This window comes from Coregonus lavaretus (genome assembly GCF_964263955.1).
Source record: "Coregonus lavaretus genome assembly, chromosome: 31".
Classification (NCBI taxonomy): domain Eukaryota; kingdom Metazoa; phylum Chordata; class Actinopteri; order Salmoniformes; family Salmonidae; genus Coregonus; species Coregonus lavaretus.
The window spans coordinates 5,705,040-5,730,646 of record NC_140018.1 but is presented as its reverse complement, the minus strand read 5'-3'; the positions used below and the strand labels follow the sequence as shown (position 1 = coordinate 5,730,646).

Sequence of the window (25,607 nt, the reverse complement as noted above, 5' to 3'; positions counted from 1 at the left end):
TGTGTGTGTGTGTGTGTGTGTGTGTGTGTGTGTGTGTGTGTGTGTGTGTGTGTGTGTGTGTGTGTGTGTGTGTGTGTGTGTGTGTGTGTGTGTGTGTGTGTGTGTGTGTGTGTGTGTGTGTGTGTGTGTGTGTGTGTGTGTGTGTGTGTGTGTGTGTGTGTGTGTGTGTGTGTGTGTGTGTGTGTGTGTGTGTGTGTGTGTGTGTGTGTGTGTGTGTGTGTGTGTGTGTGTGTGTGTGTGTGTGTGCGCGCGCACCAGGAGACGCTGATAGGCTGCACCACACAACCATCAAACTGCTCCCTATGGGGGTGATGGTAGGTTGTCATGGAGCCTTTAGTTAACTGCTCCCTATGGGGTGAAGATGTGTTGTCATGGAGCCTTTAGTTAACTGGTCCCTATGGGGTGATGGTAGGTTGTCATGGAGCCTTTACTTAACTGCTCCCTATGGGGTGAAGATGTGTTGTCATGGAGCCTTTAGTTAACTGGTCCCTATGGGGTGAAGGTGGGTTGTCATGGAGCCTTTAGTTAACTGCTCCCTATGGTATGAAGGTAACCTCAATCTATTTCACTGCTGGTGCTCCAGTGGTGTTAGCTGACATATGCGCCAGTGTGAGCGAGTGCTTCTTGTGTGGGTCCTCTACATGGTTCCTGGTACACATTTTTGTCACAGATGGCTGTGTATATTACCAGATGTCTACATTGCTTGGATATGTGTTTTATATATCACAGGAACCACAAACATGATGTAACAATTATATAGGCCTCATCTAAGCAGAACAGAAAATGTGTGGATTTGGAATGCACATAAAATGAATGTGCACATTCTATAGCCTATGGAGATTTGACATGTATGGTAAAGAATTATACATGTTAGCCCTTTCACTGACAGACAGCAGAGCTACTCCACTGTATGGAGAAGCATGTGCTCTGTTTCTCCTATCAGTACTCGGGGGGGGGGGGGGGGGGGGCAGACAGCCGAACTATAATCATGACCCAAATATGGTTAAACAATGTGGTTACATCTTCCTTGACTTTTAGGTAATACTGTAGAATGGCGAACCGACCCCTTGTCTCTATTACTGTGGAGTTTGAAACATTAACAAGTTAGCCTGGGTTTGCCTTGCCTTACTAGGACAAGGCTGCTACAGCACAGAAGCTTCTCTCTCCCGTTGAGGCTTATTTAACCTCCCACTTGCCTTTTTCAAAACCCCAACATTTATAGCATGCGGCTGTTGCCTAGCAACTCCTCAGATCTAGAGCGAGAGAAAGCCGAAGCACAGCAGTAATGTGTATGTATATCTAGGGCTCAGTGAGAAAGCAAACAGTGGTGTTTTTTTTTCCTTTTCCTGCAAGGCTCAAATGTTGCTGTGAGTGGTTATGCAAAATTTAATGATGTCACGTGACACTGTAGCCTACGAAGGATAAACACAGTGATCTTGAATAATTAAATTTGCTAGGACTATTATTGAGATAAGCCTAATTTATCCTCATCTTTTACAGATATAATCCAATATCAGTTGATATTTGGCAATATATTAAAATCTGTCACGTGTGGTCAAACCCATCTTATCATACCCCTAAAATAACCACACGAGAAACCCAGTCAAAGTCCATGGTCTTTTTTTATTTGAAAAACAAAAATATTAAGACTAGCATGTAAAACTTGGAATGAATGTAAAGTGAACTCAGATGAACAGTGGAGAAGACTCTTGTGCTGAAACTCCTACCTACAGAATGGATACTGCAGATAAACACAACAACAATCTCGTCACACTCCTGTCCAAGTCGAGAACACTGAAGAAAGAAAAAAACGTGAAGGCCAGTGAATCTCCCTTACTGCCAGAAAGAGGTAGCCGTAAGACTCCTTCTATCACTCCTCTTCAGAGCAGGTACGCACAAATACTTTAGATGGACCTCCAAATAACATAACAAAAGAAAAAAACATGCCAAACATTTTGAAAATGTAATATTCTTTTGTCATTAAAAAAAATATATACACTACCGGTCAAAAGTCTGGACACACCTACTCATTCAAGGGTTTTTCTTTATTTGTACTATTTTTTACATTGTAGAATAATAGTGAAGACATCAAAACTATGAAATAACACATATGGAATCATGTAGTAACCAAAAAAGGGTTAAACAAATCAAAATATATTTTATATTTGAGATTCTTCAAATAGCCACCCTTTGCCTTGATGACAGCTTTACACACTCTTGGCATTCTCTCAACCAGCTTCATGAGGTAGTCACCTGGAATGCATGTCAATTAACAGGTGTGCCTTCTTAAAAGTTAATTTGTGGAAATTCTTTCCTTCTTAATGCGTTTGAGCCAATCAGTTGTGTTGTGACAAGGTAGTCCATATTATGGCAAGAACAGCTCAAATAAGCAAAGAGAAACGACAGTCCATTTCTTTAAGACATGAAGGTCAGTCAATACGGAAAATTAAGAACTTTGAAACTTTGAAAAACCATCAAGCGCTATGATGAAACTGGCTCTCATGAGGACTGCCACAAGAATGGAAGACCCAGAAAAGTTAATTAGAGTTACCAGCCTCAGAAATTGCAGCTCAAATAAATGCTTCACAGAGTTCAAGTAACAGACACATCTCAACATCAACTGTTCAGAGGGGACTGTGTAAATCAGGTCTTCATGGTCAAATTGCTGCAACAAAAAAAAAACACTACTAAAAGGACACCATTAAGAAGAAGAGACCTGCTTGGGCCAAGAAACACGAGCAATGGACATTAGACCGGTGGAAATGTGTCCTTTGGTCTAGAGTCCAAATTTGAGATTTTTGGTTCCAACCGCCGTGTCTTTGTGAGACGCGGTATGGGTGAACAGATGATCTCCGCATGTGTATTTCCCACCGTAAAGCATGGAGGAGGAGGTGTGATGGTGTGGGGGTTCTTTGCTGGTGACACTGTCTGTGATTTATTTAGAATTCAAGGCACACTGAACCAGCATGGCTACCACAGCATTCTGCAGTGATATGCCATCCCATCTGGTTTGGGCTTAGTGGGACTATCATTTGTTTTTCAAAAGGACAATGACCCAACACACCTCTAGGCTGTGTAAGGGCTATTTTACCAAGAAGGAGAGTGATGGAGTGCTGCATCAGATGACCTGGCCTCCACAATCCCTCGACCTCAACCAAATTGAGATGGTTTGGGATGAGTCGGACCGCAGAGTGAAGGAAAAGCAGCCAACAAGTGCTCAGCATATGTGGGACCTCCTTCAAGACTGTTGGAAAAGCATTCCAGGTGAAGCTGTTTGAGAGAATGCCAAGAGTGTGCAAAGCTGTCATCAAGGCAAAGGGTGGCTATTTGAAGAATCTCAAATATATTTTGATTTGTTTAACACTTTTTGGGTTACTACATGATTCCATGTGTGTTATTTCATAGTTTTGATGTCTTCACTATTATTCTACAATGTAGAAAATTGTACAAATAAAAGAAAAACCCTTGAATGAGTAGGTGTTCTAAAACTTTTGACTGGTAGCGCATATATATATATATATAAATAAGTTCCATTCCACTTTCAGCGTGAATAAGAACCATCTTTCCTTTCATATACCATATCACTAGGGTTCCTCTCCAAATACAAAAATCTGTACCAAACCAACAATACCAACGATGCCCCTGTGTAATCAGCACACTCTGATTGGCTGCAGGGAGTGCTCCAGTCACAAGCTGCATGCATGAAGCCCAGAAAACAGAGAAGAGAGAGAGAAAGGAGAGAGAGTGAGAGATGGCCAGCCCAAACATCACCACTAGCAGATGGATGGAACCTGGAAGGGGTTCCAAGGTTCTATGGGTTCCAAATGCCTTGCTTCAGTTTGAAGGTAGCTATTACAGGATTACTTTTTTCATCTTTAAAGTACTGATGCTAAACTCATTTTCTGGGGGACAGGGTCACTAATCATATCATGCAGACACTTTTTGTATACGTTTTATATCCCAAAAAAAAAAATTGTGTGTGGAAAGATATTTTATTTCAACATTCAATTATTTTCTATAGAGAAACGGTATGAATAAATGAAAACAGTTGTTTTTCCAAGAGGTAAGTAAAACAGATTTTTTTTTTTTTCTAAGAGGGAACGGGGCAAGTCGGGCGAGGTTCACTTTGCAGTCATCATCTGTACAAACTCTGTAGAAGGAGAGAGAGATAGAGAGACAGAGAGAGAGAGAGAATGAATGAAAGAACACAAAGACAAAGATTAGGAACATACTGTAGCTCATTGGACCCCATTAACCCATTGTGTAAATCCAGGACAGTGTAAATTAAGCCGCCTACACATTTCTGTACTGAATGAAATCTTACCACTACCTTGTAAAAACCATGTCTATCTTTATTTCCCAATTCAACACAATCACAAATCATTTTTTTGCCTTTTAATCATTTTAACACCTAACAAACACTTTGTACCTTCAAAAAAACATTATTTACATAGGCAGTGTTGTTACCTCATATCCCAGCGATAATGACTTACATTACGCCTGAAAAGAAAACGCTTTAATTTGCTCAACTTGCCATTGGCTGAACTTACCCCAAGGCAAACATTTGACTATATTAACCCACACAGCTACAAGGATGCACTTTCATGCTAGGTTTAGGACCTCATATTGAAGCTTATAGTGACCCCAACTGATGTATTGAACAATCTTAAAATTATCTACTTTGGTTTAGATACAAATTAATTTGACATGGTGAAAATCTGTTTTTTGGACCTAACTTGCTTACCACTTTTTCAATGTGGTTTCGGTAACACTTTAATTGACACCCGAAAAAGCCATATCTCAGACTGCCCATCTTAATCTTTTCTTTTTATTGGCCAGTCTGAGATATGTCTTTTTCTTTGCAACTCTGCCTAGAAGGTCAGCATCCCGGAGTTGCCTCTTCTCTGTTGACGTTGAGACTGGTGTTTTGTGGGTACTATTTAATGAAGCTGCCAGTTGAGGACCTGTGAGGCGTCTGTTTCTCAAACTAGACACTCTAATGTACAGTGGGGGAAAAAAGTATTTAGTCAGCCACCAATTGTGCAAGTTGTGCAACTTAAAAAGATGAGAGAGGCCTGTAATTTTCATCATAGGTACACGTCAACTATGACAGACAAATTGAGAGAAAAAAAATCCAGAAAATCACATTGTAGGATTTTTAATGAATTTATTTGCAAATTATGGTGGAAAATAAGTATTTGGTCAATAACAAAAGTTTCTCAATACTTTGTTATATACCCTTTGTTGGCAATGACACAGGTCAAACGTTTTCTGTAAGTCTTCACAAGGTTTTCACACACTGTTGCTGGTATTTTGGCCCATTCCTCCATGCAGATCTCCTCTAGAGCAGTGATGTTTTGGGGCTGTCGCTGGGCAACACAGACTTTCAACTCCCTCCAAAGATTTTCTATGGGGTTGAGATCTGGAGACTGGCTAGGCCACTCCAGGACCTTGAAATGCTTCTTACGAAGCCACTCCTTCGTTGCCCGGGCGGTGTGTTTGGGATCATTGTCATGCTGAAAGACCCAGCCACGTTTCATCTTCAATGCCCTTGCTGAATGAAGGAGGTTTTCACTCGAAATCTCACGATACATGGCCCCATTCATTCTTTCCTTTACACGGATCAGTCGTCCTGGTCCCTTTGCAGAAAAACAGCCCCAAAGCATGATGTTTCCACCCCCATGCTTCACAGTAGGTATGGTGTTCTTTGGATGCAACTCAGCATTCTTTGTCCTCCAAACACGACGAGTTGAGTTTTTACCAAAAAGTTCTATTTTGGTTTCATCTGACCATATGACATTCTCCCAATCCTCTTCTGGATCATCCAAATGCACTCTAGCAAACTTCAGACGGGCCTGGACATGTACTGGCTTAAGCAGGGGGACACGTCTGGCACTGCAGGATTTGAGTCCCTGGCGGCGTAGTGTGTTACTGATGGTAGGCTTTGTTACTTTGGTCCCAGCTCTCTGCAGGTCATTCACTAGGTCCCCCCGTGTGGTTCTGGGATTTTTGCTGACCGTTCTTGTGATCATTATGACCCCACGGGGTGAGATCTTGCGTGGAGCCCCAGATCGAGGGAGATTATCAGTGGTCTTGTATGTCTTCCATTTCCTAATAATTGCTCCCACAGTTGATTTCTTCAAACCAAGCTGCTTACCTATTGCAGATTCAGTCTTCCCAGCCTGGTGCAGGTCTACAATTTTGTTTCTGGTGTCCTTTGACAGCTCTTTGGTCTTGGCCATAGTGGAGTTTGGAGTGTGACTGTTTGAGGTTGTGGACAGGTGTCTTTTATACTGATAACAAGTTCAAACAGGTGCCATTAATACAGGTAACGAGTGGAGGACAGAGGAGCCTCTTAAAGAAGAAGTTACAGGTCTGTGAGAGCCAGAAATCTTGCTTGTTTGTAGGTGACCAAATACTTATTTTCCACCATAATTTGCAAATAAATTCATTAAAAATCCTACAATGTGATTTTCTGGATTTTTTTCCCTCAATTTGTCTGTCATAGTTGACGTGTACCTATGATGAAAATTACAGGCCTCTTTCATCTTTTTAAGTGTGAGAACTTGCACAATTGGTGGCTGACTAAATACTTTTTTCCCCCACTGTATTTGTCCTCTTGCTCAGTTGTGCACCGGGGCCTCCCACTCCTCTTTCTATTCTGGTTAGAGCCAGTTTGCGCTGTTCTGTGAAGGGAGTAGTACACAGCGTTGTACGAGATCTTCAGTTTCTTGGCAATTTCTTGCATGGAATAGCTGATAATGGGCCTCTGTACGCCTATGTAGATATTCCATAAAAAATCTGCCGTTTCCAGCTACAATAGCCATTTACAACATTAACAATGTCTACACTGTATTTCTGATCAATTTGATGTTATTTTAATGGACAAAAAAATTGATTTTCTTTCGAAAACAAGGACATTTCTAAGTGACCCCAAACTTTTGAACGGTAGTGTATGTCACAACAGGTGTAAATATGGGTCATGACAGTGTTAATGACCATATTATGATAGGTTATGTCAGGTATTATTTCATACACTACATGACCAAAAGTATGTGGACACCTGCTTGTCGAATGTCTCATTCCAAAATCATGGGCATTAATATGGAGTTGGTCCCCCCTTTGCTGCTATAACAGCCTCCACTCTTCTAGGAAGGCTTTCCACTAGATGTTGGAACATTGCTGCAGGGACTTGCTTCCGTTCAGCCACAAGAGCATTAGTGAGGTTGGGCGATTAGGCCTGGCTCGTAGTCTGCGTTCCAATTCATCCCAAAGGTGTTCGATAGGGTGGAGGTCAGGGCTCTGCGCAGGCCAGTCAAGTTCTTCCACACCGATCTCGACAAACCATTTCTGTATGGTTTGTGCATGAAGGCATTGTCATGCTGAAACAGGAAAGGGCCTTCCCCAAACTGTTGCCACAAAGTTGGAAGCACAGAATCGTCTAGAATGTCATTGTATGCTGTAGCATTAAGATTTCCCTTCACTGGAATTAAGGAGCCCGAACCATGAAAAACAGCCACAGACCATTATTCCTCCTCCTCCAAACTTTACAGTTGTCACTATGCATTGGGGCAGGTAGCGTTCTCCTGGCATCCGCCAAACCCAGTTTTGCATTGGGGCAGGTAGCGTTCTCCTGGAATCTGCCAAACTCAGATTTGTCCGTCGGATTCATCCCTCCAGAGAACGCGTTTCCACGTCTCCACAGTCCAATGTCGGCGAGCTATACACCACTCCAGCCGACGCTTCGCATTGCGCATGGTGATCTTAGGCTTGTGTGCGGCTACTCTGCCATGGAAACCCATTTCATGAAGCTCACGACGAACAGTTCTTGTGCAGTTTGGAATTCGGTAGTGAGTGTTGCAACTGAGGACAGACAATTTTTTACGCTCTACAGCACTCGGCGGTCCCGTTCTGTGAGCTTGTGTGGCCTACCACTTCGCGGCTGAGCCATTGTTGCTCCTAGATGTTTCCACTTCACAATAACAGCACTTACAGTTGACCGGGGCAGCTCTAGCAGGGCAGAAACTTGATGAACTGACTTGTTGGAAAGGTGGCATCCTAGGACGGTGCCACATTGAAAGTCACTGAGCTCTTCAGTAAGGCCATTCTACTGCCAATGTTTGACTATGGAGATTGCATGGCTGTGTGCTCGATTTTATACACCTGTCAGCAACGGGTGTGGCTAAACTAGCCAAATCCACTAATTTTAAGGGGTGTCCACATACATTTGTATATTTAGTGTATTATGACATGGTTATGACACTGGGTGTCAAGTAAAGTGTTACCATGGTTTCTCCCTTCTCAGACTCCATGAAATGATGACCTCTTCCTAAATATTTGGTCAAATGATTAACTTTATGTATGGTTTTCTAGAAACAAGGGTGGCTGAACTTACCCCACTCTGCCCTCTTACCTTCATTGTCTGTCTGTCTGTCTGTCTGTCTGTCTGTCTGTCTGTCTGTCTGTCTGTCTGTCTGTCTGTCTGTCTCCCTCCCTCCCATCTAATAACCACTAATAACCACTGCTACATGTGGCAGGTTAATCATACAGGGCAAGATCTGTCCTCTTACCTTCATAATTGACCTGTCCGTCTCCATCAATGTCTGCTTCTCTGATCATCTCGTCTACCTCCTCGTCTGTTAACTTCTCCCCCAGGTTTGTCATGACGTGGCGGAGCTCTGCGGCGCTGATGTAGCCGTTTCCGTCCTGGAGACACAGGAGAGAAGGAATCCCATTGGGTGAGAATAGATGGAAAGGCATTCCCATTCGGTGAGCAATCAGGATATAACCGAGGCAAATCCCCATTGGGTAATGATGAGTGGAGAATCAAATCCCATTGGACGGTTAATGATATATATAGCATCACCATAACAGGAAGAGTTTGACGACGTGTTTATCAAAAGGTGGGTACATTTTATGAAAGTTGACTGTTTACTAGTTTATAACGAAGCAAAATTGTCCTATGAGGATAATAGTCTCTACTCTCCAAGGTAGTACATGCTTTGGCGTCCCGTCATTCAGGACAGGTGGGGAGGAGCCCCAAATGTTTTGAGCCCCACCCTTTTTGCATGTTATTTTGGCATTAATACATGTCACATATCAGTCTGCAAACAATGTACAAACATTTATAAATCATTGAGTTAATAAAGCCGCATACAAACATGGTCTCTCTTTTGCTTTCTTGAGTAAGGCAGCTCCAAAATGCAGGTGTTTCAACCTAGCTCAGTGCTTTCTGTGGTGGTGGGGCAGCCAACTGAAAATACGGAGCGTAACGGTTGGTAATGTTCTCTAGTTGCGCCGTGATTGGCTCAGTGTTCTGTCACTCATGGGGACACCACGTCACCGCAAAATCTACGGGGAGAGCTCGAAAAATTCAAGACCCTTGGGTGCTGCCATAGAGTTACATTAGAAGTGCCCATCCAAGAAGCCTCAAGGTCATTGGCCACAGATAAAATGACATAAAATCACGTTATACCTACAGTAGCTTTGATTGGACTGATCATGTCAACATCATACTTTCAAAATCTTAGCTAGCAGTCATCATCATGAATCAAGTCGACAATATACTGGCAAATCCTTTTCAATCCTTGTAATATTAAGAGAAATTATGAAGAGAAAGTATAGATAAAATGTATCGGTGCTCATCGGTCATTGGACATAAACATGTTGGAAATTGCAAATTCAACAAAGAGTGGTTTAGAAGGAATCAGTGGCTAACTGCAAGCATTGAAACGCAATCACTAGCCTGCTATTCAGTGGAGTTGATGTGTGGTCCAAATCTGGGTATAAGGGGCTCTTTTCAAAGCTTAAAAAGGATAAACATTCAACATTGGCCATGCTGTCAATCCAGCATGACTTCTGCCGCTTTCAAACCAACTGGAAAATCGGAAATCTCAGACTTCAGTGAGTTCAAGACAACTGGGAACTCGGATAAAAACGAGCTCCGACTGGCAAAATAAGTTTTGAATGGTCATCCAACTCGGAATTCTAAGTCGGGAACCCGGGCCTCTTTCTAGAGCTCCGACCTGAAGATCACTAATGTCATGATTCGTCCTTGTTTTTTTCAGTTCCCAGTTGTCTTGAAAGCACCATCAATCCAGAGAATGGCAGACTTTGATGACCAAGTGATGACAAAATTTGCCCACCAAGGACCGCCGCACCACCTTCCTGTTCAAGTGAGCACAGCACAACAAGGTGAGTCCAAATATGTATTGTATGCTGCTGCATAAATGATGTAATATGCCAGGGAGATATGTATACTGTAGCTAAAAAGTAATACTAAGTGTATGTTGTGTAGTAAGCCGTTAGTAGCCCATGTGCCTCATTCTAATAATTTGGTCCCTTTTCCCCTCATAATTTAGCCTACTGTTCTGACTTGGTGGTGCACATGTATCCTATAACCTGTTTTAGAGAAATGTCATCATCAAATATTGTAAGAGCTTTCATTGTCTGCTTATATACCCCCTTTATTTATCGTACGATTCTGACTTGGTGTACAGGGAGAATACTGTAAGAACGGCCCATGTTCTGAATTCTGTTGCTGTACATTTCAAAAGTGCTGAACAAATAGTTATATTGCCTCTTATCTGCTCGTCGTCCCCTTATGCCATAGTTTGTACATCTCAATTGTCAGTAGAAACCACATTTGTTTAAGCAAGTCAGCCATATCAACTGTTTTTTTTTTTAAGGCAGTAAATGAGGCTGAGTTAACTGTTTCGCTACCAGACAAGGCTCTGCTGATAGCCAGGTGTAGCAGTGGTAAGATGTTGGGACTGTTGTTGGGACAGCTTTATGTAGGCCCTAACTGTTTGTGGGCACTGTTTGTCACCATTATAGTCCAATTAATGTATTGTTTAGTGTTGTGTTGTGTAGTGGCTTTGCTGGCATGCATAGCAAAACTTTTTTTGGGGGGGGGGGGTTTGCCCCACCAAGATTGACATGATAAAATCGTAGCTGAGTACATGTAGTACCTTACCTTGTCGAATACCCTAAAGGCTTCACGGATCTCCTCCTCGCTGTCTGTGTCCTTCATTTTTCTGGCCATCATGGTCAGGAACTCTGGGAAGTCAATGGTGCCGTTGCCTGGATTGGAGATAGAACTACCACATTCAGTTAAAGGTGCAGAGTGCAATACAAGAATAAGATAGAGATAAAAGTAGAACATACAGGTAACTGCCAGAAAAAAGGAAACAAAGTCTCTTAATAGGGCGTTGGGCGACCACGAGCCAGAACAGCTTCAATGCACCTTGGCATAGATTCTACAAGTGTCTGGAACTCTATTGGAGGGATGCAACACCATTCTTCCACAAGAAATTCCATCATTTGGTGTTTTGTTGATGATTGTGGAAAACCCTGTCTCAGGCACCTCGCCATAAGTGTTCAATTGGGTTGAGATCTGGTGACTGAGACGGCCATGGCATATGGTTTACATCGTTTTCAAGCTCATAAAACCATTCAGTGACCACTCGTGCCCTGTGGATGGGGGCATTGTCATCCTATGGGGGCATAGCCATGGTAGCCAAATAATGGCCAACATAATGGCCTGCCCAGCATTTTTATACATGACCCTAAGCATGATGGGATGTTAATTGCTTAATTAACTCAGGAATCACACCTGTGTGGAAGCACCTGCTTATAATATACTTTGTATCCCTCATTTACTCAAGTGTTTCCATTTTGTCAGTTACCTGTACATCTGCTGTTGATTAGAAAAACTGTATAAATGAAGAAAGACTATGCAGAAAATCGAATGATTTAGAAAAACTCTGTGTAAATAAAGACAAATGCTTGGTTGCCTAGCTAGAATTTTCCTATGATGATAATTAAGGATGTAACGATTCACTTATACTCATCAGTCCCTGATTCAAATGTTTAAAGGGATACTTCTGGGTATTGGTAATGAGGCCCTTTATCTACCTCCACAGAGTCATTTTTAAGTCTCTTTAAGTTATTCACTGCGTTGTGTCCAGTATAAAGGAAGTTAGAGTTCGTTTCGCGAGCTAACGCTAACTAGCGTTAGAGCAATGACTGGAAGTCTATGGGTATCTACTAGCATGCTAAAGGGCCTTATTGCCCAAATACGGAAGTATCCCATTAAGATAGGACTGCATCGGTCTGGCCCAAACCGATCCAAACGTAGCATGCATCGGTCAGAAAATCGATTGATTCACATTTTGGGGGCTCATATCACTTTTTTGCTACCTTTACGAAAATACCTAATCTTTTGTGACAACTGATGCGTCCTCTCCTTCAGTGTGGAACTAAGCATGTAACTGTGTTGACAGTCATTGACCTACAAGTGATTTTGCATGCCGAACAACCCCAGGGAATATCAGTAGCCTAGTCAAACTGCACACTGTGCCCAGCTTCGCGCGCTGACCAACGGGAGGTAGGAGGCCTGTTCCTGATCTTGCACCTTCAGCATTCAAATGCTAAAATGGCTTGTGCGATATTAGGCTTTATTAATTGAGTGACAACCTATGTAATTTGCTAGGTTATTGTTATCTATGCGCTGTTGAAAATAGTGTTTTACCGGAATAAAAGTAAGCTACCGGAGACAACTCATCTGGCGATACCTGTTGAATGGGCCTTACAATAGATTTTATTTGAATTGTTAAGGTTCACCATCAGCAATAGTTTTGGTAGTTTTGCTTTAAAAACAGTCAGTGTACAGTATATGGTCATTTACAGATATACAGGGTAAAGTTGATCATTTCATAACGAGGAATCACTTTTGCGAGGTGCTCTGCATGGCCAAAGCAGAATGAGAAAATAAGCTCTCTAAAAACATCCAAACTGTCAAAATCATTCCATTTTGAGATGGGGGTGAAATGAAACATTGTGCTATACAGTGGGGAAAAAAGTATTTAGTCAGCCACCAATTGTGCAAGTTCTCCCACTTAAAAAGATGAGAGAGGCCTGTAATGTTCATCATAGGTACACGTCAACTATGACAGACAAAATGAGAAAAAAAAATCCAGAAAATCACATTGTAGGATTTTTTATGAATTTATTTGCAAATTATGGTGGAAAATAAGTATTTGGTCAATAACAAAAGTTTCTCAATACTTTGTTATATACCCTTTGTTGGAAATCACACAGGTCAAACGTTTTCTGTAAGTCTTCACAAGGTTTTCACACACTGTTGCTGGTATTTTGGCCCATTCCTCCATGCAGATCTCCTCTAGAGCAGTGATGTTTTGGGGCTGTCTCTGGGAATCACAGACTTTCAACTCCCTCCAAAGATTTTCTATGGGGTTGAGATCTGGAGACTGGCTAGGCCACTCCAGGACCTTGAAATGCTTCTTACGAAGCCACTCCTTCGTTGCCCGGGCGGTGAGTTTGGGATCATTGTCATGCTGAAAGACCCAGCCACGTTTCATCTTCAATGCCCTTGCTGATGGAAGGAGGTTTTCACTCAAAATCTCACGATACATGGCCCCATTCATTCTTTCCTTTACACGGATCAGTCGTCCTGGTCCCTTTGCAGACAAACAGCCCCAAAGCATGATGTTTCCACCCCCATGCTTCACAGTAGGTATGGTGTTCTTTGGATGCAACTCAGCATTCTTTGTCCTCCAAAAAGTTATATTTTGGTTTCATCTGACCATATGACATTCTCCCAATCCTCTTCTGGATCATCCAAATGCACTCTAGCAAACTTCAGACAGGCCTGGACATGTACTGGCTTAAGCAGGGGGACACGTCTGGCACTGCAGGATTTGAGTCCCTGGCGGCGTAGTGTGTTACTGATGGTAGGCTTTGTTACTTTGGTCCCAGCTCTCTGCAGGTCATTCACTAGGTCCCCCCGTGTGGTTCTGGGATTTTTGCTCACCGTTCTTGTGATCATTTTGACCCCACGGGGTGAGATCTTGCGTGGAGCCCCAGATCGAGGGAGATTATCAGTGGTCTTGTATGTCTTCCATTTCCTAATAATTGCTCCCACAGTTGATTTCTTCAAACCAAGCTGCTTACCTATTGCAGATTCAGTCTTCCCAGCCTGGTGCAGGTGTCCTTTGACAGCTCTTTGGACTTGGCCATAGTGGAGTTTGGAGTGTGACTGTTTGAGGTTGTGGACAGGTGTCTTTTATACTGATAACAAGTTCAAACAGGTGCCATTAATACAGGTAACGAGTGGAGGACAGAGGAGCCTCTTAAAGAAGAAGTTACAGGTCTGTGAGAGCCAGAAATCTTGCTTGTTTGTAGGTGACCAAATACTTATTTTCCACCATAATTTGCAAATAAATTCATAAAAAATCCTACAATGTGATTTTTTTTCTCAATTTGTCTGTCATAGTTGATGTGTTCCTATGATGAAAATTACAGGCCTCTCTCATCTTTTTAAGTGGGAGAACTTGCACAATTGGTGGCTGACTAAATACTTTTTTCCCCCACTGTATATGCATTGGCTATGTCATAGTTGATTTGTAATTTACAAAAACACAAACACACACAAGCTCAGAAGCCCAGCTCATCAGCAGCAGATTTGAATTTAGAATGGAAAATGAATGTGTTTATGCAACAAATGTGAGGGCATCAAATCGATTTGTTCTCTAATCAAACCAAATCGTTATCGGGGGGGGGGGTGTCTAACCAGCACCCATCCTTCTCCCTTTTCTCTAACCAGGCCCCAGGCCTCCCAGTCAGGGGTCACAGGATGTGTGGGCTTATGTCTGGTGGATGGATGTATATTAGGGGCAGCAGTGGGATCCCTGACATAACCTCTAACCAGAATCAAACCTGTTTATTTAGACCTCAGCTGCCTCTAAAGATGTGTGGGCTCATGGGTGGTGGAGGATGGATGGATGCACATAAAAATAGAATTTCTAGAACAATGGGAAGGTGATGGGTAGACTTATACTTCTTTGGCTGGACATACAGTACGTTGGTGTCGGCAGTGGGATGTGGGATGATGGGGAAGATGGTGATCTAATGGCCAGGGGCTATCTAATGACCTGTTAACTAACACCCAGAGACACAGACAGAGCCACACAGGGACACACACACACACTCTCACTCTGTCAACTAGGTGTGTGAGTGCATATGTGTGTTTAGACACTAGGTAGCAAGGCAGGAAAAGCACCACTGGAAGAGGAGGTCTGGAGTGATGGAGAGCTGGCTGACTGACTCTTGGGTTTGACTCTGCCTGTGACGTACGAGAGGGGGAGATGGAGTGGGTGGGAGAAAGATGGAGCGAGGGAATGAGTGTGAGATGGTGTGATCATATAGGCTATATAAGGAGGCACTGCTGACGCAAACTACAGGAAGCAGACTCATTCTACTGATGATGACATTCATTCCACAGGCTAGTATTCCCTCATAGCTTTTCCTAGGCAAGGCGGAAAGGCCCCTAAGAAAACATCCAGGGCTGCAAAACTTTCTGTTGAAACCAATAAATTCAAATATTTTTCACACGGGGTGGAGGGCGTCAACAGCGAGAAAAAAAGCTATGCCAGGGAACCACAAACACTACTTCAGAGCCTCTCCCTCTCTCCTCTCACAGAGACCAACAGCACAGCTCTCTGAGGTAAAGCCTCTCCTCTCACAGAGACCAACAGCACAGCTCTCTGAGGTAAAGCCTCTCCTCTCACAGAGACCAACAGCACAGCTCTCTGAGGTAAAGCCTCTCCTCTCACAGAGACCAACAGCACAGCTCTCTGAGGTAAAGCCTCTCCTCTCACAGAGACCAACAGCACAGCTCTCTGAGGTAAAGCCTCTCCTCTCACAGAGACCAACAGCACAGCTCTCGGAGATAAAGACTCTCCTCTCACAGAGACCAACAGCACAGCTCTCGGAGATAAAGACTCTCCTCTCACAGAGACCAACAGCACAGCTCTCTGAGGTAAAGCCTCTCCTCTCACAGAGACCAACAGCACAGCTCTCGGAGGTAAAGCCTCTCCTCTCACAGAGACCAACAGCACAGCTCTCTGGGGTAAAGCCTCTCCTCTCACAGAGACCAACAGCACAGCTCTCTGAGGTAAAGCCTCTCCTCTCACAGAGACCAACAGCACAGCTCTCTGAGGTAAAGCCTCTCCTCTCACAGAGACCAACAGCACAGCTCTCTGAGGTAAAGCCTCTCCTCTCACAGAGACCAACAGCACAGCTCTCTGAGGTAAAGCCTCTCCTCTCACAGAGACCAACAGCACAGCTCTCTGAGGTAAAGCCTCTCCTCTCACAGAGACCAACAGCACAGCTCTCTGAGGTAAAGCCTCTCCTCTCACAGAGACCAACAGCACAGCTCTCTGAGGTAAAGCCTCTCCTCTCACAGAGACCAACAGCACAGCTCTCTGAGGTAAAGCCTCTCCTCTCACAGAGACCAACAGCACAGCTCTCTGAGGTAAAGCCTCTCCTCTCACAGAGACCAACAGCACAGCTCTCTGAGGTAAAGCCTCTCCTCTCACAGAGACCAACAGCACAGCTCTCGGAGGTAAAGCTAACCTCATTCTCTACTTCCTCTGTCATCCACTCTGCTTGTTTGGTAAAGAATCTATGGCCCTGCTGTTGACATCACTATGAGGCTTCTGGATGTACAAAGACGAGAGGGGAGAGGAGAGGGAGAGGAGAGGAGAGGGAGAATCTATGGCCCTGCTGTTGACATCACTATGAGGCTTCTGGATGTACAAAGACGAGAGGGGAGAGGAGAGGGAGAGGAGAGGAGAGGGAGAATCTGTGGCCCTGCTGTTGACATCACTATGAGGCTACTGGATGTACAAAGAGGAGAGGGGGGAGGGGTGGGGAGGAGAGTTTAGGGGAGGAGAGATAAGAGATACTGAATGTACGAAGCGAAACGTAGAGCAGAGCAGAGGTTATGTAAGCCCTTTTATTTGTAGTATTACCTTCATCAGACTGCATCAGCAAGAGAGAGAATGATGTACAGAACAGGAGCGAACAGAGAGAGAGAACAGAGCGAGAAGGGAGAACTTTGGATAGATACAGTGAGCCAAGCCACGGTGAGATCGATCAATATGGCGGTCCGATCGATATGGCCCCATTTACCAAAACCCTAGAAGCTGACAGGGCATCACCGCGGTTTCAGAGGCCTGACCGGCCACCTAGACGACTGACAGGTTCCATTTCCAACATCATTAAGAGTCAAAGACGCTGCTGACCAACTTCCACCATGAACACCCTCATTCTCAATCACTCAAAGTGCATCCCAAATGGCACCCCCTTATGGGCCCTGCTCAAAAGTAGTGCACTAGAAAAGGAATAGGGTGCCATTTATGATTCGCTGTTGATTCAGCCATAACTATGTAGGCAGGAGTGAGATGTGTTGATAAGCTGATGGGTTGGGACAGGCTTCTTGAAGAGCTGTCACTCACCACATTGACAGGCCTTACTCTTGTTGGTAAAGCTGACACTGCAACACTAGGAAAGCGAGCTGTTACACTCCAGAAGCCCTTTAGGCAGGTAACAGTGAGGTCATCATAAGATACTGTCAACCGAGTGTGACTCAGAACAGGCAGAGTGAGTAAACGACTAATGGCACGTTCCTAAAAAGAATATGTACTTCAGCATCCAGAGGACATAACCAGATACGTTTAGATCCTGTGTCTATAATCTTCCTGTTTCCTGTTTTTTTGACCTATCAGGTGTGTTTATTTCACCACTCACCGTCTGCGTCAACTTCATTGATCATGTCCTGCAGCTCAGCCTCTGTGGGGTTCTGTCCCAGCGACCTCATCACGGTGCCCAGCTCTTTGGTCGTGATTGTGCCGTCGCCATCCTTGTCAAATAAGGAGAACGCCTCTTTGAACTCTGTGAGGAGGAGAATGCAAGACGGTGTTACGTCTCTATGGTTAAGTCAGTGTTTCCTACTGATGGGTGGGTCACAGGCTCAGTCAGGCCCTCTTGGGCATAGCATTGCGTGCTATGAATATGGGACCAAATACTAAAGTTTTACTACACATTTAAGTGAATTTGTCCCAATAATTTTGGTCCCCTAAAATGGGGGAACTATGTACAAGAAGTGCTGAAATTTCTAAACGGTTCACCCGATATGGATGAAAATACCCACAAATTGAAGCTGACAGTCTGCACTTTAACCTCATAGTCATTGTATCATTTCAAATCCAAAGTGCTGGAGTACAGAGCCAAAACAACAACAAATGTGTCACTGTCCCAATACTTTTGGAGCTCACTGTATATAATAATAATAATAATAATAATAATATATATATGTGAGTGTGTGCGTATGGACGTGTATATTTGTGCGTGTGGACATGTATATTTGTGCGTGTGTCGTTCATTAGTGAGTCAGACGTGTTAAAAGCATGCTAAAGTAATTACTCAGTCGTTCCTACCTGCAATCTGTTCCTCTGTTAGCTGATCGGCCTGAGGAAAAATAGGGAGAGAGAACGAACATCAGTCAGTCAGTTACTCAATCACTAAATACCAAACTACTTAACCATGTTCTCCTGGCTGTCACCTGCCTCAATGATGTCCAAACACCCCACAGTGAGGACACTGTTCGTTGCTCAGACCAGGGACCTCTACAGACCTCAACAGACCAGTGACTTGGATGGGGAACCGGAATATCCCCCATCTTAGTCCAGAGACTACCTTGGTCCGGACAGAGACTACCTTGGTCCAGACTACCTTGGTCCGGACAGAGGCAACCTTGGTCCAGAGGCAACCTTGGTCCAGACAGAGACTACCTTGGTCCAGACAGAGACTACCTTGGTCCAGACAGAGACTACCTTGGTCCAGACAGAGACTACCTTGGTCCAGACAGACCCTACCTTGGTCCAGACAGACCCTACCTTGGTCCAGACAGAGACTACCTTGGTCCAGAGACTACCTTGGTCCAAACAGACCCTACCTTGGTCCAGACAGAGACTACCTTGGTCCACAGACTACCTTGGTCCAGACAGAGACTACCTTGGTCCAGACAGAGACTACCTTGGTCCAGACAGAGACTACCTTGGTCCAGACAGAGACTACCTTGGTCCAGACAGAGACTTCCTTGGACCAGACAGAGACTACCTTGGTCCAGACAGACCCTACCTTGGTCCAGACAGAGACTACCTTGGTCCAAACAGACCCTACCTTGGTCCAGACAGAGACTACCTTGGTCCAGAGACTACCTTGGTCCAGACAGAGACTACCTTGGTCCAGAGACTAGCCTGGATTGTGTTCAGTCAGTGGACACAAAAACATGTTTTTGAAACAGAAAAATAGTGTTCTTATTGACCAAGCTCAGGTAGTACGTAACATTTCCTCCCTTCTGAACATTACCCAGGTAGAACCTACTACCTGTGTTTCGTCCTATTTCATGCTTTCTAAACTTGGCCCTGGCCTGCTGTAACCTGAAAGAGCTAAAATGGCTGTAGAGGTGTGTTCAGTTGGTTTGGTCTTCCTGACTACCTCCCAGTATGTTCTCTGTTAGTCCTATTTAATAGGTGAGTCAGGGGAGCTTTAATGAGTGTGTGTGTAATGACTTGGCAACACTCCTTTATAGTAGAGACCCACAGATGGATGAAGTCTTTGGAGTTTAGACGCACACAGGGCCTCAGCTTTCAAACAAACATTCACACAATGGCAGCAGCAGCGTAGGTCTTACAAAAGCCTGTAAAGCCTGTTGGTGGGGTGTGTGTGTGTGTGTGTGTGTGTGTGTGAGTGAATGGACAATCCTGTAGGTACCCACCCAGATTGGGAAAACATGCTTATGATTACAGCAAACAAACCACTGACGTAACTGAGTGCCTGCTGCTGGCAGGGGGAAAAACAGGACACACACACTCTCTAAGTGACATTTCCCTCTATGTCAATAGTTTCCATCGCCAGGTTTCCTGTGAATTAGTGACACAACATAGCAACCAGTTCTGTCCCAAAGCAGAACAAATATCCTACAGCACAGTATGTATCTAGGCTTTATAGATAGATCTGGGTTTATTCAATATCTGGGTTTTGAGAACACTTAACATAGACCTGCCTCAGTCAACGATATGAATGGTCACGTGATGCCATGACACACACCAAAGACCCCTCCTTGTACCGTAGGCATACTGTGTGTGTGTGTGTGGGGGGGGGAGGGGGGGTGAAGTTTCCTTTCCTAGTGATAAGGTCTGTGGGTTCTGATAGATCACACAGAGCAATGGAGAGGGGGGATTAAGCTTAAGTCCTAGACCTCAAATTACATTATTTTGTTTTGGAGATGCTCTTTAACTTAGGCTGATAGCAAAATACTCTCTACATGGCTCTGACGCTGCATCACTGGCTCAGGTCAATACGTCCACATAGTGGATAAGTTCACCAGGCTAAATTACATTACGTGATTCAATAAAATGGAGGACAATAGCCTTTGCTTTACTCTCCTCCTTCTTCCTGTCTCCCTCATTCTCTTCATCTGCCAAGTTTGTGAAATGTCAGAGATGAATGATTTTACTCTGAAGGGTTGGGGTTAATGAACATTGGCTGTGGCTTTTCTTCAACTGGTCTCTCTCTCTCTCTCTCTCTCTCTCTCTCTCTCTCTCTCTCTCTCTCTCTCTCTCTCTCTCTCTCTCTCTCTCTCTCTCTCTCTCTCTCTCTCTCTCTCTCTCTCTCTCTCTCTCTCTACCTCTCTCTCTCTACCTCTCTCTCTCTACCTCTCTCTCAACCTCTCTCTCTCAACGCTGGGCGTTGGGTGGGTTCCGTGGCAGAGATGGCGGTTTCCCAGACAGTTGGGCCTCACTGTGCTGCTGCACGACCAGGCCTACACCGGCCCATCCCTTCCCTTGCCTTTCCATGACTGGGCCTCACAGTGCTGCTGCGCGACCAGGCCTTCTCCAGCCCTTCCCTTCCTTTCCTTTCCCTTGGCCTGGCTGGGTCTGCCTGGAACGAGGCCCACACTCCTACTACAGGCCTTTCCTCTCTGGGGCTCCCTCTCTCCCTCTCTCTTTTGGCCGGTCTAGCGGGAAGGCAACAGGGGCTGGGTGGGTGTAGCAATCTGCTGGTAGGCAGCAAAGCACTGATGAATTTACACAACACAGAACAACAACCCCACCCGAGTGTAGGTAGTGTCAGCGAGGCACCATATATGGACTATGCAAACCAACAGGCCTCTTTCAAAGGACCTGCTTCCCCTACAACATATTAATATGACTCATAACAAAGGAAACCCATAGTCCCCGGGGACATACTATACACACACACACTTTTGTACTGGGAGGCTTTTCAGCTTATAATGCATTAACCAGCAGCACCAGTAGCTAGCTAACTACCGCCTCCAGGATAGGACCAGGCCACCATATTGACCTGAGTGGTGGTTTGAGTTTAGTTCACAACTGGGTTGTGTTCATTTGGGCACGCAAGGAAAAAACTTTTTGCAATGGAAAAATTAAAAAGAGCATATCTTATAATTGGAGTCCCTCTCTGTTTCAGTCAGTTTGGTGCCTAATGAACACAACCCTGATAGCAGTTTACAGGCTGACCCGCCCAGGCCAGGATGGGGCCATCTGCCAAGCAAATATATGATTCAATGCACTGGATCAAATGTCCTCTAAGTTACTCCACATGCACCAGCAAACAAGGCCGGAACAGGAACCGGATAGGTCCGTTTACGCTCGGGCTACTTACATGATACTTCCATCTCAATAGAGACACACTGTTTCCACTTCAATAGCTGTATTGTGTTGGAGTGTATGGTAGGCCTACACAGAGTTTTGGGCACAGGTTAAACTTTTCAAAAACGCAATTTATACTCCAATTACTACAGTGGTATGCAACATGAAACCGACTGCATGCCGTGATTCAATACCATATATGGGATATTTGATCGCACAGAGAAAAATGTGGTTCATGTCTTGACTTCTCCTTTTATTTCCCCTTTATTTAACCAGGTAGGGCAGTTGAGAACAAGTTCTCATTTACAACTGCGACCTGGCCAAGATAAAGCAAAGCAGTGCGATAAAAACAACAACAACACAGAGTTACATATGGAATAAACAAAACATAGAAAATCTATATACAGTGTGTGCAAATGTAGTAAGTTATGGAGGTAAGGCAATAAATAGGTCATAGTGCAAAATAATTACAATTTAGTATTAACACTGGAGTGATAGATGTGCAGAAGATGATGTGCAAATAGAGATACTGGGGTGCAAATTAGCAAAATAAATAACAATATGGGGATGAGGTAGTTGGGTGGGCTAATTACAGATGGGCTGTGTACAGGTGCAGTGATCAGTAAGCTGCTCTGACAACTGATGCTTAAAGATAGTGAGGGAGATAAGTGTCTCCAGCTTCATAGATTTTTGCAGTTCGTTCCAGTCATTTGCAGCAGAGAACTGGAAGGAATGGCGGCCAAAGGAGGTGTTGGCTTTGGGGATGACCTGCTGGAACGCATACTAGGGGTGGGTGTTGCTATGGTGACCAATGAGCTAAGATAAGGCGGGGATTTGCCTAGAAGAGATTTATAGATGACCTGGAGCTGTTAACGATCCATAGGGCAGAGAATTAATAGATAATCAATATACTGACTGGGAGAGGCCTTTTCCCTGCTCCAACACACCCTGGCTGCATCACTTCTACATGAGGACTGACATTTGACTGAGAGATGCTTTTATATGGAATTGAATGAACTCTATTCCAACATTGTGGGCTGTTTTGATGTTTGACAGTTATACAGTGAAGTTTGAAATACATTGCTGATTTAGTCTGATAATAACAATTCCCATAAAACATAATTTTGTAACTGCAAACGGATTTGATAAGGAAGACATCAAACATCAATCAAATACTGTATTCTGCATTTGACTTAATTTATGAAAACCAAACAGACCCAAGACTGAACGGTTGTTGATGTTCTTGCCTAGGCTACTGTACAGTGGGCTGTCTGTGACTGCCAGAGAACTTTGGCGACTCGATTAAACGACAAGCCTCATAGCGTTTGTATTGAGAATTTGCAGAAGACAACCAAATCAGTCGGCATTACATTAAGATAAACGGAGCGTGAAGAAGCTGCAGAAACATTCTAACTACTGTACTGTAGAACGCCAGCGGGCCAAACTATATAAAATGTTGCAATTTGTCCGATTCCACCCATTTGAGGTAGATGGGGGGGATTTCCGTTACAGATCACAGGCGATAAATAGATTGTTGCAATTATCATCATCATAGTCTCTAGGCAGCAAGACAGACAGCACGATGATGCAACATTGAAAAATGCAGCTAATAGGCCTATCGAGTCACGGAAAATATTAATTTGCCTCAAAATTAGATGAATCTTAATATCATGCAGGAGTTGATATATGTAACTCGATCGCCAATTAATAAAACGGGTTATCAATCAGACATATATGACATCTGTCAGAAATGTCAGCAGCATAGCTACAAGGGCTTGTCACTCTAGTGCAGCACTACCCCATATTCGCTAGCGCGCTACTCCATTCCAGCCTACACACAGAGACTCTGAAACGTAATCACTTTTTATGCTACAGATTTATGCTGTAATCATCTAGTATAACTTGCTAGTTATCCCGATACTATTAATGTAATCTAATAATTATTTAAATCTGCACTGTGCAGCATGTTAGCTACATGCAATGAAGTATCTATCATTGGTTACATGCCCAGATATAGATATCGAGCCAGCTACTATGCCGTAAGAATTGCGCAGTTATTGCGGAATCCCCGCTCCATCTTGTGTATTGCATCGCTACTGAAAACGTTCCTCCAAATCTAATCAACTCACCCTCTTGAGACTAAAGATGAAATATCCCATGCAATGATATAATAGCTGCAAAATAGCACGCTTTTTGATCGTCCTAATTTAAATCCCGGTAAGATAAAATGCTGTAAATATATTAATGGCAAAATAGCGGATTTCCCCATTGCTTTACCAATACCCTCATTCATTTCCCGTTATATCGTGGCATTGAATGCATTGACTAATTATATAAAAATGAATCAAAATACATACCATGTTTGATGGATCTAGGCTGATTATCTATGAACCAGACTACGAGTGTGCTCGTTCTTTAGATGAAGTTTCCACTAGCGGGATGGAGGTGTGTATAGAATGGGGACTTTGTATCCCTCCGCGAACCTAGCCCAGCCTGTGGTCGTGTCTAGAAAGGATACAGCTTTTGTTAAAATTTACTTTTCGTAGCAGGTTTAGGATAACTTACGCAGCAGGTTAGGAGAATGAACGTACCAGGTTAGGATAATTAGGTTAAAGTTAGGAAAAGGGTTAATAGTTAGCTAAAATAAAATAAAATAAATCTACCTTTGACGTCTATTTGACAAAAGCTGCATGGCATCTAGACATCACCCCAGCCTGTTCACTCACTTCCTTATTTCTCCAACTACAGAGACTGTGTTAAGTCCCTCCCACTACAGGGCGGAGACACGTCAATCACAGGACCGCTCTGCGTCTTCTGTAGTTTACTGTAGCTAGCAGGCCTGTTGTGCACGTTGCAGACTGCACATTCCCCCCAATTCAATGCTGGTTTGCGCCATAGCAGGTGCAACTCTGCATACACTACGGCAACAACATTATAAAAGTCACCAAGGTCATTCGAAACAGGCATTGGTGTGTTATCTGTTTATTATAGGTTATGCAAACTCTAAACTATATGTATCTTTCAAGTTTAATGCACCATTTACAAACCTTGCCTTAAACACAACATATTAGCCCTATAACCTGTGCAAAATAATGCCCCTTATGAATAAGGACAGGGGAACCTCCATTTACCCTGAACATTGGCTCCCGAGTGGCGCAGCAGTCTAAGGCACTGCATCTCAGTGCCTGAGGCGTCACTATAGACTCCCTGGTTCGATTCCAGGCTGTATTACAACCGGCCGTGATTTGGAGTCCCATAGGACCGTGCACAATTGGCCCGTCCGGGTTTGGCTGGTGTAGGCCGTCATTGTAAATAAGAATTTGTTCTTAACTGACTTGCCTAGTTAAATAAAAACATTGTCGCAAAGCCATAATTCATCACACTACATCAACAACAAGTGTGCCAGGGAATAATTGAGACGTTCTTTTCGCATTAGTTACATTATGACTATCAATGATATTTCGAAAGGCCATAAAATCAAACAAAACTTTTAGGTCTCTTTTCTAGCACAAAACTTCTACATTGGACTATTTTACCATAGCGGAAGGATACGCCTAGTGTATAAAGTCGCTACCTGGTTGACGCTGGAGAATTTGCAATGCCGTTATGTGACGCTGCGTCTGATTGGTTAGAGCAGACCCGCAATATTATATATTGGCCGCAAGTATTGGCTAGGTCGGACCTGCATTGCACCAGTAGCGCTTGATTTAAATCCCATACATGTAACAAAGTTAAAACAAATGCGATTTACGCCCATTGTTTGTCCAAACGGTTCATTTTAATCATGTCGATTTTGTTATAGATGGAGATTACATTGTGGTTTACTAAAGGCTTTGGAAATGTAAGTATGTATTTTGTGACAGCGGAGATGACTACCCGGCAGACAAGTGCTGCTGAGATTCGTTGCTGGGAGGTACAATACTTTCCATTGGATGATACGCTACCTACTAGAAAATAATGTAAAAATGTACGTGAAATGTAAAAATGGAGCAGCATCGTTGCGGTGGTTTCCCCACCTTTAATGGGGAAAAAGCTGTAACACTGCTCTCTATATTTTATTCGAAA

The 25,607-nt window shown here is 43.7% G+C and overlaps 1 protein-coding gene across 2 annotated transcripts; it reads right to left on the bottom strand.

Moving 5' to 3' along the window:
- Nucleotides 1-1,603: 1,603 nt before the first annotated feature.
- LOC311106518 (calmodulin-1) lies at nucleotides 1,604-24,286 on the bottom strand. 2 transcript variants are annotated; one of them, XR_014610334.1, is made up of 8 exons: nucleotides 24,206-24,286; nucleotides 23,900-24,047; nucleotides 18,303-18,333; nucleotides 17,614-17,757; nucleotides 10,976-11,082; nucleotides 8,571-8,706; nucleotides 3,606-4,150; nucleotides 1,604-2,043 (listed from the first exon to the last, which is right to left on the bottom strand). XR_014610334.1 is itself a non-coding variant. In XM_084148870.1 (7 exons), the coding sequence occupies exons 2-7, from the start codon at nucleotides 23,900-23,902 to the stop codon at nucleotides 4,122-4,124; spliced, it is 450 nt and encodes a 149-aa protein (XP_084004996.1). In that variant the 5' UTR covers nucleotides 23,903-24,047; nucleotides 24,206-24,286; the 3' UTR covers nucleotides 1,604-4,121. The 2 variants fall into 2 exon arrangements, 1 of the variants encoding a protein (XP_084004996.1); XM_084148870.1 differs by having other exon boundaries at nucleotides 1,604-4,150.
- Nucleotides 24,287-25,607: the final 1,321 nt, after the last annotated feature.

What these genes read in the sequence shown, in the direction of transcription:
- LOC311106518 (XM_084148870.1), bottom strand. An exon ending in CAATGAAGTTGACGCAGACG is followed by an intron (nt 11,083 to 17,613) that starts GTGAGTGGTGAA and finishes TCTCCAATCCAG; the next exon opens with GCAACGGCACCATTGACTTC. An exon ending in CCTTTAGGGTATTCGACAAG is followed by an intron (nt 8,707 to 10,975) that starts GTAAGGTACTAC and finishes CTGTGTCTCCAG; the next exon opens with GACGGAAACGGCTACATCAG.